The sequence below is a fragment of the Typopeltis vanoorti genome, chromosome 5 (assembly GCF_054136105.1).
Source record: "Typopeltis vanoorti isolate ZY-2024b chromosome 5, IOZ_Tvanoo_1.0, whole genome shotgun sequence".
Classification (NCBI taxonomy): Eukaryota; Metazoa; Arthropoda; class Arachnida; order Uropygi; family Thelyphonidae; genus Typopeltis; species Typopeltis vanoorti.
Window position 1 is genome coordinate 146,500,837 of NC_143553.1, and position 13,138 is coordinate 146,513,974.

The window sequence follows — 13,138 nt, forward strand, 5'->3', positions numbered from 1 at the left end:
TAAAAAGACGTTAGCTGAATTTTTTAATATATTATATATATATACACAAACACAAACGCACTTGACTATTTCCAAGTGGATAAAAAGGCAGTATCTGATATATACAGGGTTCCCATAAGTTCCTAGATATTTCAATAATTCATAAAAATTAGAAAAATTGTTATAATAGAGTGCCGTTTGCACCAAAGTGAATCGTCAGGAGGGGGATTTTTTTGGCGGATAGATAAGGCTAAATGGCCTCGCCTACTCCCCGTATACGGGAATAAAAAGACGTTAGCTGATTTTTTTAAAGAAAAAATTACATGCAATTTTCACCGATAGAGGACGCTGTACCACATGCATCATTTGCAAATATAATAGACGCCGCTTATTGTGATCACTTTGGGATAGTCGCTTTTCGATAACAATAACCGACTGATAATATTAAGCAAAGAATATAAAAAATTGCATCATTTATTTCAATTTATTGTTATAAACAACTTTTTAATAACCACCAACATAAAATTTATTTTAAAAACTTATCTAGTGTTGTTTGTCGTGTCTTTGAATATAGCAGTTCATGAATAAATTGCTCATATTCATAATGCCTTTCGAAGTTTGTCGCAGTATGTTTCACACCTCGAAGTATTCGTAAATCTTCTTGCATCTGGGTATTGGTTGGAGGAGTTTCTAAAATCTGTTCTTCTATAATTGTATTAGATTCACTTTCTTCTATTAGTTTACAGTTCTCATCGAAAGCAGCTTGACATATTTCCGACACAGTCATTGTAGCCACCACTTCAAAGTTGTTATCAATATCCAACCAATATATATTTCAAATTATTTTCAAATTCTTCTTTTGACATACCGTCTGGGGTTTTATCAAAAATTTCCTTTATAACTTATTCAAATTCTTCGGAAGGAGTTTCAGAGTTTATCTTAAAAAATCCATCTTTTTTGGAAGCAGTTTGCAATAGTCTTCTCAGATATTTGCTTCCATGCCACTGCCTCCAACTGCAATGCATCAAGAAAGGAAAATCTTTTTTGCAATTACATCAGATTGGTCTTTTATATAATCGAGTTCAGCTATAATTCTAACACGAACTTCACTGCGATAATAAGCTTTAAAACTTGCATGATGCCTTGCTCACATGGTTCAATTAATGATGTAGTGTTCAGAGGCAAGTAGATTACTTTAATGTTCTTTAACGATAATTTGTGTGTGTGGTGCAGTTGTCTACTAACAAGACAATTTTTCGCTTTACTTTATGATTCCACTTAACTAACCAGTTGTTGAAAATGTCATTAGTCATTCAAACATTTGCACTAGAACAGTATTCAACAGACAAACTTTTGGCACCTTTTAAACACCGAGGATTTTTACTTTTTCCAATAACTAGGAGCTATTATTTCTCACCTTTCATATTAACACAACAAAGAATTGTCACTCTCTCATTTGAAGATTTAAATCCATTTTTAAACAAATAAATATGCTCAAGCATTGCACGAAAATAGAGTCCAGTTTCGACTGCATTGTAAATATCCTCGGGAGAATATTCAGCAATAATTTTTGGCCACTCGGTCTTAATCCACATATCAGCTGATAAAAAAATCGTCACATTTTCCTTTACCATGAATACGCTCGTACAAAATATTCTTTTTCCACCTGTTAAATCATCCATCAGTTGCGTGAAATTTTCTATACCCCTTATTTTTGCAAGTTCTTTTGCTTTTTGATGCATCAAAGGCCCATTGATCAAAGCATTCTTTTCACGAACATTACTAAACCATCTGATTCAACTTGAGTATCCTTACCAGATCGGGCTCTCTTCCCATCTATGTTCTTATTAGCAAGAGCTGAAGTTTCAATGTTGGATCTGTTTTTTTAAGATCTTACACAAGTCGTTGTAAAATGTTTAAATGAATGCCACTCTAGACTGACTTACTTTGGGCAACTTATCGTATCACTCCAAAATTCTTTGCTTTTCTTGAAAAGATAAATCTTTACTTGCTTCTACTATAATGTTAAGGGCTGTTTTAATGAGCACGTAAAAGTAAATTCACTTACTGAAAGAGAGCACGGTGTGTGTGTGTGTGTGTGTATATATATATATATATATATATATATATATATATGCACACACATTCTGAATATGGCCAGGGACAGATCTGAATGGAGAATGTACGTTCATAGAATCACCACGAGTCGAAAACGACTCGATTGTTATGTTCAATGGAACATAACAAGAATATATACACATCAGTCAACGCCTTTTATACACCTATATAAATATTTATTTATGACGTGATCACCCCCATAATGTGATCAAAAATTGACTTTCCTGTGGTAAATTTCTCAAGGGTTTTAACCACACAACTCAAGATTACAGAATCCACAATTGACACTTTTGGACATTAGTATATAATCTTATGGTTAAAAGAAGACGTAATGGCGGCAGTTCTATTCCATATACCCTTCTCTTGAGTAGCCTATTAAAATTACTGATAGCATTGGGCCAACTGTGCTGGCAACTAAGGGTGGAGGTTGGTCACTCTGTCTTCAGAAATTATAATTAAATGGCATTGCTTACACTTTTATGGGAACAGATCAGGTCCATTAGACTTATTTTTTTTGAAAATTGTGAGCGGACAGTATCCCTTTAGCTATCACTGATAGTAAGTTTAAGCTGTCAATAAATCAACGCTTTCAAAGCAAAAGATTACAGCAGACAAATGCTGCCCTCTCATTTCACTAACTTGATAGGTGTGCATTACATCTCAAATAGCGTGAATTCCGCATTTCAAAAATTCTAATATATATAAATCAGCTAATGCATTTTTATTCCCGTATAGGGAGTATGCGAGTTCATTTAGCCCTATCTAACTTTTGGAGACTGAGTGGGCAGTTCAATCTCCATTGGCACCCAATCAGAGATAGATGGCCCAAGGCTATCACTAATCAAGCGGCACAGAGTGAAGAGAGACAGCTCAACATGTGCCATCTCATGATCCCTAACACAATATATTTAATGTCTAAAATAATGTGGGTTCTAGGTTCTATCGATTTTCTAGAGTTTACGGGACGAAAAACCCGAGTTTCCTGGAGAAAAAACCCGCTTGCCCGTGCCAGAGATCGACTAACTCGGAAACCAATCGAAAAAAGGCTTAAAAAAATTCCTCTAGTCTCTGACTAGATTCGAAAGCAAGTCTTCCTTCATGCAGTCAAGCACTGTGGTGTGTAAAAGCCATATCCACTGAGCTATACAGAGGTCCTCTAGTAGGATGCAGGAGATTGAGATTTTGTCTTGTCGATGGAGCGACCTATGACAAGAACATGCACACGGCCAAGGTGGCGATTAGCCTACAGCATCAAGCGAGTTGCCCGTGTAGTAGAGAGAGATGAAATCAGTGGAGCACCCAGGGAGGGGATCAGGGAGCCCTGTCCCCTCCCTCCCCCCAAAAAAGGAAAGAAAATACTAGAAAATTTTTTAAAAATCTTTTCCTTACTAAAATTCATTTTTTTATTTATGTCGTGTCGTGTCTTCTATTATGAACTTATGAATTAGCGGTCACATAAGGTTGGAATACCCTATAGCGCTTGGGAATCATTGCCGCTGTGAATGCAAGCTGAACGAAGCAGTGCTCGGAAGGACTGAGCGCTACTTCGTTTGTCTGAGCTGGGCCAGAGGAGATCACAGGTATCATGTACTGGCGATCACTACAGGTGCTCAGTCATAGGTCCTATGCAATGCCGTAGTGTGTATTCTCAAATCGTCCCCCCCACACCCAAGTTTAAACCATGAGTGCTTGGCCCCCTCCAAGATTAAATCCTGAGTGCGCCACTGGAAAGAATATGAAATAATATATATATGTAATTTGATACAGGTGCCTATATAGTTGTGAAGATGGTGTGTGCAATTATCCGAGATCGTGAAGAAAAATATTAATAGGTTCAGCGTAATCACTCATTAGTTGATTTTATATGCCATCTTACAGCCTGGTTCTAAGTTAATCTCCAGGGAAGCAAATACGTTTCTCCTCACAAGAAGTCGCCTTGTTATTGTAGAAAATTCGACCTTAGGATTGTTTTAATCATGATATGGTAGCAGTTGTCTGCTGTACTCTTTCCCTCAATTCTCTAAAATGATTGATTAATATGGTCTAAGCTTTGGTGATAGCTAAGCATATATGTAATCATCACTGGCTAAACGTATAATGATCTGGACTCTACATCGTTTCCAAAATTTTACGATTGAATGCGAATTTCTTATTACTTTTGGAAAATAAAAGGAGTATCGAAATTTATTATTTTTAATATTCTACACAAATTTTCTTTATATTCTGTCAACACGGAATTATTATCAGTATAAAATATGTGTACTCACAGTACCCATTATATAAAAAGGGAAATAAAACTAAATGTGAGAATTACTGAGGTATTTCTCTACTGAGCGTTCCTGGTCAGATTTATGTCAGTATACATACTAGAGAAACAGTTGAGAAGAATTGTGGAAGAGAAGCATGGTGAAGAACAAGCTGGATTCAGGCCAAATAGAGGCTGTCAGGATCAGATTTTCACTTTACAATAGATATCTGCCGCCCTCAAAGGGTGCAGAGGTGATCAAAGCTAAAGGTGGACATACCCGATATTAGAGTTCGCCTGATTTTGTCAATTGTAAATTGCTCAAGTGGCTGGAAATTATTGATAGTGTGTGTGTGTGTGTGTGTGTGTGTGTGTGTGTATATATATATATATATACGTGGGCTGTTCAATAAGTAATGACTAATTTTACTGTGGCAAAACCACTCATCACAATATTAATTTCTGTGGAATAAAGAAATGTTGCTGTATTTATTAACAAAAGAGGTTGACAGATGCCGTATACGGGCTGATGTGCCAGTGTCACATGAATAAACGCATGTGCTCATCGCGTGCCTACGAGGTGCGACCAGCCTTCGAAATGGAAGCGTCCTTGGAACAGCGTTATGCAATTAAATTTTGTGTGCGTTTGCAAAAATCAGCATCGGACACTTTTAACATGATACGCAAAGCTTTCCAATATGAAGCAATGTCGAGGGCAAGTGTTTTTCACTGGCATAAAACTTTTAAGGAAGGAAGGCAAAATGTGGAAGATCTTGAACGTGAGGGAAGACCTTCAACGTCTCCATCACGGAGACAATGATCAACACCGCAGTGATTATCATCAAGCACGTCAAAGGAAGCGTCCATTGCTGAAGAATGGCTTCTTATTGTACCACGATAATGCAAGGCCACATATTGCTGATTGTGTAGTGGACGTTTTGCAGAAGAACAACACAGATATCCTACCACACCCTCCATACAGTCCTGATCTCGCACCGTGCAATTTCTGGCTGTTTCCTCAGATCAAGAAACCACTAAGAGGCTGCCATTTCGAAAGCAACATAGCACGTGTAAAAGCTGCGAAGCGGTGGACGCAACGTTGGGACAAATGCATCGCGTCTCACAGTAGTTACTTCGAAAAATACCATGTAAATGATGACAATTAAAGGTAATCTGTTTTCTGTATAAATATAGTCTTATTACTTATTGAACAGCCTACGTATATAAATATATATTTTTATTTTTTTTTCCCAGTCTAACTTTTCCCCACTGTTGGGGTAAAGGTCTTTCTCAGTGGGGGAGGGTCAGGTGCACGTCTCCCATGGTAGCCCACTCCATCTTGCGAGTGTGTTTATTTGTATGAATGAATGTATGAAGACAGAAGACAATCACAACATCCATGTCTAGGCAGGATTCGAACCTGCAGCCTCTAGGATGGAGAGCAGATACACTAGCCACTCAGCCAACCAGGATGGCATATATCTGCGTACACAATTCACGACATATTCCTAAAATTATGGTCCCAAAAGAAACTCAGAACAAGTTATAGGCATTAAAGACCAGCAACTAATGCAGATTATTATTATAAATATAATGATTACAAAAACCACTGGAGCTTCTACAAATGTGACGATCAAGAAACTTATTTGATAAGAGAAACCCAGTGACCTACAGAGAACTGAAACAGGTGCTATATAAATATTATAGTCAGATGAAATTATAAAAAAAAAATGCTGTCAAACATTAATACAAGAACAAAAACATGCCTTCTCCTCCTCCACCCACCTTCAAAATATTAAATCGTCCACATACAGTGTTTGTCTGTGGACGTGTACTCGCTTCTACATGCTGAACAGAAAAGTATGTATTTAAATATATATATGTGTGTGTGTGCTTATATAAATACATATTTGTAAAAACCTTTAAATTGAAATCTGGCTTTTCGTGAAACAAAACCACCACCACCTAATATATCACTCAGATGAGCACAGCACAGACATTGGGGGAGACTGCAAAATCGTACCTGAACAAACAGAAAAAAAAAAGTTCAGTGAAACAGTTACAAAAACAATGCTGGGTATTTATGACTCATCAAAATTATTTTTTCAAATGAAATTTATAATTGGTTCTTTTCTATCATTTTTAAGTTCTTACATTCCTTTATACTTCTAAATTCTGAAAGGTATTGATCAATTTTTGATTACTCAAATCCTCTTATTCAGCATGCTGGTTATTTCCAAGTTTATTTAGCGTTCCAGTTATTTCGATTTATCTAGGAAAAAAATTTACTAAAAATATTAACTGTATGAAATAAGGCACTTTATTTCATAACATTATAAAAGGGTTAGGCATTTTCCTGTTGAAGCTTCACTGGCTTTCTTTCTTGGTCATTTTCCAGTTGAAGCATCTGAGTTGTAGAAAGTCTTACTTGGTAAGTAACCAACCAGCCTTATGCAAAATCCCCAACCACGAGGACCAGGTTATCTCTTAATCTGACCCCTACTTCTTGACATGTCCAGCTAGGGAAGCTCTACCAGTAGCTTATTACTGCTGACCTAGTTCTTGAGGTCATTGGTGCATTCAGGCCTCTTTACTGCATCAAGGTAGAAATACTATTGAGGAGGAGTCTTTTGTATTATACAGGGTGATTCAGAACTCTTGGGCCAAACTTGAAGGGGGTGATAGAACACACCTAAACAAGCACTTTTCGTCATATAATGCATGGTCTGAACTCAAGCGGTGAAGCGGTAGAGGTTAGCAACTACTGTGTCAGGAAATGAAGAAACACAAGAATGACAGAGGAGATTTGAAACAATTGCAAAAATTACAGAACATAAAGAATTTTATTGAACAAATTACAGAAACTGCCCAAAAGAGCGACCGCCAACATTAATGCAGGCTTGACACCTTCGACATAGTGATTGGCGAAAACACCAGGCATTTATCGTACAGTGGCAACAGAAATCCTGGCAATGAGGTCCTCATTGGCATTAAAAAACCACCATGATACCAATGCATTATCATGCAATTTATCCAACTGGCCAACAGACTTGATTAAAAAACTAAAATCCATGCATCCTTTAACTCCGAGACTATGGCGTTCCAAAAGTGCACAAAGATGGTATTCCTTTACGCCCATCGTTGATGCAATAAACTCTCCTACCTGCTTATTGTCAAAACATCTCTCGAAACTCTTACAACAACACATCCACAACTAAGAGAGTTACATTAAAAACTCCAAACATTTTGTGGAAAAGCTAAAAAACAAACATATCAGATAATGATCTTCTAGCCAGTCTAGATGTCACCTCTCTCTTTACAAACGTTCCTGTAGAGGAGGTCATTGACATCTTAAGTACCTTGTTCCCACAAGATATAACCTCATTGTTTACTCACTGCCTAAATTCTAACTACTTTTCGTGGAAAAATAAGATCTACGAACAATTAACAGGCTTGGCGATGTGGAGCCCACTCTCACCTTCATGTGCTGACCTCTTTATAGAAGACTTAGAAAATAAAATCCTAACTCAAATTATTCCCAAACCTAAAAGTTGGTTCAGATATGTGGACGATATCTTCATCGTGTGGAACAACAACAAAGATGACCTATATGATTTTCTCAAAAAGATCAACTCCTTCCATCATTCTATTAAATTTACTCTGGAACTTGAAACAGAAAAACTACAGTTTTAAGACATCTTAATCAAAAAACAAATTGATGGCAGTATAAATCTATCGGTGTACAGAAAACCAACCAATACAGGTCGCTACCTATATTTCAGCTCCTCTCACCACATCTCACATAAACTCAGCATTGTACACATGTTAAAGAAGAGAGCGATTCACATCACAACAGACGAGACCCTTCAAGATGAGTTAACATTAATTTCCAACAATCTGTACTTGAATGGATATCCAAGAAGACTAGTCAATAAAGTCCTTTTCTCTGAACCACCACAAAAAGAACAAGAAGATATTCAATATATAAAAACTGTTGCAATTACGTTTGTAAGTGGCATCTTCTACAAGCACGCCAACCTCCTCAAACAACACAAAATAAGAGTAACATTTAAACCAATAGAATCCATTCGTAAACTACTAAGATCTCCAAAAGACAACCACCCTTTCTATAAATATGCTGGAGTTTATAATATTCCATGCTCGTGTGGCTCTAGTTACATCGGACAGACTTCGAGAAGCCTTGAAATCAGGCAAAAAGAGCACATTGGCTATGTCAAAAACAACAGACAGGACATTTCTGGCCTATCGTCTCATTTCTCTGCAACTAACCATGTCATCGAGTGGGACAAAAGTTGTTCCCCTTACTTAGAGGAAGATTACCATTCAAGAATTTTCAAAGAAGCAGCCACAGTCACCCGTTCTACTGTCAACCCTAACAGAAATCAAGGCCTAATACTCCCAGAAATATGGAAAATCCTAATCAAATCTTTAAAAACAAAAGAAATGTACTTTAATACAAACTACAGAAAGTACCTTAGCAACAGCTAGCTAATCTTGTACACGTGATACGTGTTTCACGCACGTTTGATACTATTTAAAAAAAAAAACAGGCTTAGTACTTTTGCTAAAAGTTTTGTCAAGATAAATGCTAGAAATTTAATTTAGCCGTGTTTCATGTCATTCTGGATGAAATTAAGCTAGCAATTATTACTTTATTATATTGCTTCTTGTTGTTTTTAAATCAGTTTACTTTTTTTCCCTGAAAATTTATACATTTCACATAAGTGCGAACTGTTTTCAGAAATGTCGACACCGAAGCTTTAAAATCTCTATATATTTACATAATCAGATTATAACGTACTAACTTGTGACTGAATGGTCTTCTCTATTGCATCGATAAGAAAGGATGAATTTACACTCCATAGTTAACTTTTCTTTATTTACTTGATGTGCATTTTTATATAAAAAATCAATTACAGTTTTTTAAAATTTATCTGGTCTCTCTTCACCTAATACATAAATTGTATTTCTATGCTCCTTGGTTTAATATTATCACACACGCACATGTACCACAGATTCGAATATAGCATGGGTGTCACAACTTCCCTCTTCTCCACCTTGTAAAATGCCCAAAATTTATACAGTAATTTGTCTGTTCAAAACACAATGAAAAAATCTTAAAATAAAACTTTTAAAAATATTTTATTCATGGTATTAATTCAATATATAAATATATTAAGTACATACAAAAAATTTTTAGTATTTACATGTTAATGTATTCTTTGTTTCATCATATATCTTGTTATAGTATCAGTACCTGTATATAAATACATGGCACGGTATCATACTGCAGTGTTCTCTACAGCAGTACTTTTAAAATAAACTGAGAACTGTACACAGCAATAGATAATAAATGTGCACAGAAGTATGACTTTTTTTTTCTATACAGAAATAAGTTTAAAAAACACAGATGTTTGCAAACTTTTGCACCTAATGCCAAAACAGCAGTATTGCATGTCATTATAAAAAATTTTTCTTATAGCTTAATATAACACTTGCTAAAAAGATACTATAAAAAAAAAACAACCTTACATCTGCCAACGGCGTGCTTAATGTTCAAAGCTGTATAACTGAGAGGAGACCTTCACATAGCCTTTAAAGGAATGCGGAGAACCGACCAGGGCTACTGACCTAATATCCAATCCTCACCTTCTCGTGGTGCACCCTGTTGAGTATCTACTTGGATACTGAACGAACGAGGATGGGTTGGCAATTTGGGATTTAGCCAACCAAATTGTATTCTTATTGGTTAAACCAAAATAAAAAAATGATGGTACAACATGACAAAATTCCATGCCGGCTGGGGTGTCGTCCGGTTAAAGGCCCCCGTTGTTTTCGCCAGGAACAAAGGGCGAACAGCAAAAAGTCAGCTACTGGAACAAATCTGAAAATAAACCCCAACTCAACATCACCAGAGTTAAAGATCGGTACTATCAACATAAGAAGCCTGAATGGCAAAGAAATGGAGCTAGCTGAGGAATTAGATAAGTACCAGATCGACATAATAGGGGGTCACTGAAACAATAAAGACAAAAACTGGTGCAATAAATACAAAATGTTATATTCAGGCAATGACAATCAAGAAAAATAAGGAGTAGCCATAGTAATCAACACAAAATACGAGGCTAATCTACTTGAATGGCAGTCAGTCTCAAGTAGAGTAATGTGGGCAAATATGAGAATGGGGAACTGGACAATGAAACTTATTTGTGCCTATGGTCCCACCGAAGGTTCTACTAAGGTAGAAGTGAAGGAATTTTTTGAGGCTTTAGAAAAAGCAACTGACACAATGGAATTTGATAATGATGATGATGACATCTGCCAACTTTTTTTTTTTTTTTTTTTTGTATTTTAAATTAAAATAGCAGTCTATTGGGCTATGCCAGTATTGATAATATCTGGTTAGAAAGACCTAGGTTTGAATCCCACCTAGGAAGGAACTGATCTTTATAAGGGCATTTCATTGACAGAAGTGAGCTGCTCTCATATGAAGGTGGAAAGATTTTTCATCCTATAAGACAGACAAATCATAAGAGAATACAATTGACCCTTGAACAACACAGGCATTACGGGAACCAACTCCTCCCATTGTTTGAAAATCCATGTATAACTTTTGACTCCCCAAAAACTTAACTACTAATAGCTTTCTGTTGACCAGAAGCCTTACTGATAAATGGTCAATCAACACATATTTTGTATGGTATGTATGTGTTATTACTATATTCTTACGATAAAGTAAGCTAGAGAAAATAAAATGTTATGAAGAAAATTATAACGAAGAGAAAATACATTTACAGTGCTGTACTGTATTTATTGACACCATAAGTTTATGTCGTCTATTTACAAGATGAATCGTATGTAATCTAAAAAAGAAATTCATATTTATTTACAGATATAACGATTCATGCACCGATAATGAAGGTGCAGCAATATGATTACTTTATGGTAGCCTAGCTTATACACTAATGAATGAATCATAAAATGTTTATTTCATGCTAATTAATTAATTTAACTAATTGATAACAGTTAATTTTGTGCAATCATGATTTAATATTGTATCTTTATGTTTGTTTATATTTCTCCCAACTGCAAATGGCCATGTATTTTGTAAGTGTTTGTGTGCATAAGTTTTGATAAATTTTAACTTTTTGTAATAGATTTGTGTACACCTTATGGTAGTAAATCATAAAATAGACTAGTATCTACATATATTTTATGCATTCGTGACATAACTAATGTTTTCTTAATTATTTCTAGGTTATGCAGTTCGCCTGCGAGTTTTCTAAAATTGTTACAAATCTCAAAAAAAAAAAAAAAAAAAAAAAAAAAAAAAAAAAAAAAAAAAAAAAAAAAAACCTGCGTATAAGTGGAACCATGCAGATCAAACCCGCGTTCTTCAAGGGTCAACTGTACTTGCAAATAAGTATGTACATACGTACGCACGCAGCAGAATATACAGTTAGGTTCCTATAAAGCCAAGTTATTACTGGCTGTGAAGAGCAAGAGCAATGAGCCTAATATATAGAGTAAGATGAGATAAATTAGAATTTAAAAAAAAAAAAATAAATAAAATTCTATCTAACTAATATTATTTCCTGGCACCTGAAGAGAGCCCAAAGACTCATCGAGGGAGGGCACCTACTCTACAGCTCTCTGTCTACACCACTCAATCCACAAACGAACCAACTACACCAACAACATCTACCGCCTACCACCACCACTAGTATTTTCACAGACTATCACAAACATCCATGACACAGCGAGATTCGAACCCACAGCCTTTTGGTTGGAAAGCGAGTACGCTAACCACTCAGCCATCCAGACCGGCCTATTGATACCATTCATTAACACAGTCATGTCTGGCTGTGTGCGTGCATCATGCATTCTGTCACCAGTATAGTACAAAACCATCCTAGAGCAAATGTGTTAAAAAATGTAGTATTTTCTAGGAAATTTTCAGAGGGATATGACAGCATGTGAAGAATTTTTACACCAACAAATTAATGGAGCCCATGTAGTCTGTTGTGAGAATGGCTGGAGAAACCTGGATCTGAATCCCATATGGGACGGCAAAAATCCTTCATAAGAATTTTCAAATGAAGGTAATTAAACAGTCCTCCTCTCAGAAACTCAGGTTTTTGGGAGGAAGAACAAAACTAGCCAGCACGGCATTATTACGTTTCTATGAAACCAAGTTACTTGGTCATGAGGCCAGTGATCATAACACATTAAAAGGAAAGTAAGGTAAAAAAAAACAAAGAATAAATTAAGCACACAAGATATACAATTTACGAATTAACAAGGTGAATTTAAAAATTGCCTGAAGTGGCTGAGAGGTGTCTTGGTAACATTATTGCAAAATTCAGAGTCACAGCCTAAAACAATATCTTTGAGAGAGATATAACCAGGATAGGCATCATTATATTGGGCTTTTCCAATCTTGTCCAAATATAAGTGGCGCTGTTTCACAGTTTTGGTATTTATCAAAAGAGAACCAGGACACTGAATAATGCTTTCTTTTGACAACTTTAATTCAAAGTGAAGAAAGTTAAATCTCTTGTATAGCGTAGATGGATCTGAAATATTAGAAAAACAGTTATACTAAAATAAAGATTAAATGCACAATACACAGTCAATTAATAGCGCTTAATAAAATTTTTCTGGATGATGCATATTGTGTTTATTATTTCATAATTAAATTAAAAAGCAAAATTAAAGTTATATATCTGCAATTATACTGATAATTTTCATTAATTAGCAATGCTGTGTTCTCAG

General features: G+C 35.7%; 1 protein-coding gene across 5 annotated transcripts in view; it reads right to left on the reverse strand.

Moving 5' to 3' along the window:
* Nucleotides 1-6,235: 6,235 nt before the first annotated feature.
* The window catches only part of LOC150106919 (transcription termination factor 3, mitochondrial-like), a 65,176-nt gene continuing 58,273 nt past the window's right edge, over nucleotides 6,236-13,138 (reverse strand). For 4 of the 5 annotated variants that reach the window (XM_090392826.1, XM_090392823.1, XM_090392824.1 and 1 more), the window contains exon 5: nucleotides 11,731-12,939. In XM_090392826.1, coding sequence (XP_090248952.1) covers nucleotides 12,659-12,939 — 281 coding nt within the window. In that variant the 3' untranslated portion in view covers nucleotides 11,731-12,658. Of the gene's footprint in view, nucleotides 6,366-11,730; nucleotides 12,940-13,138 lie in introns of those variants that run through there. The other variant, XM_090392827.1, reaches the window with a different exon arrangement.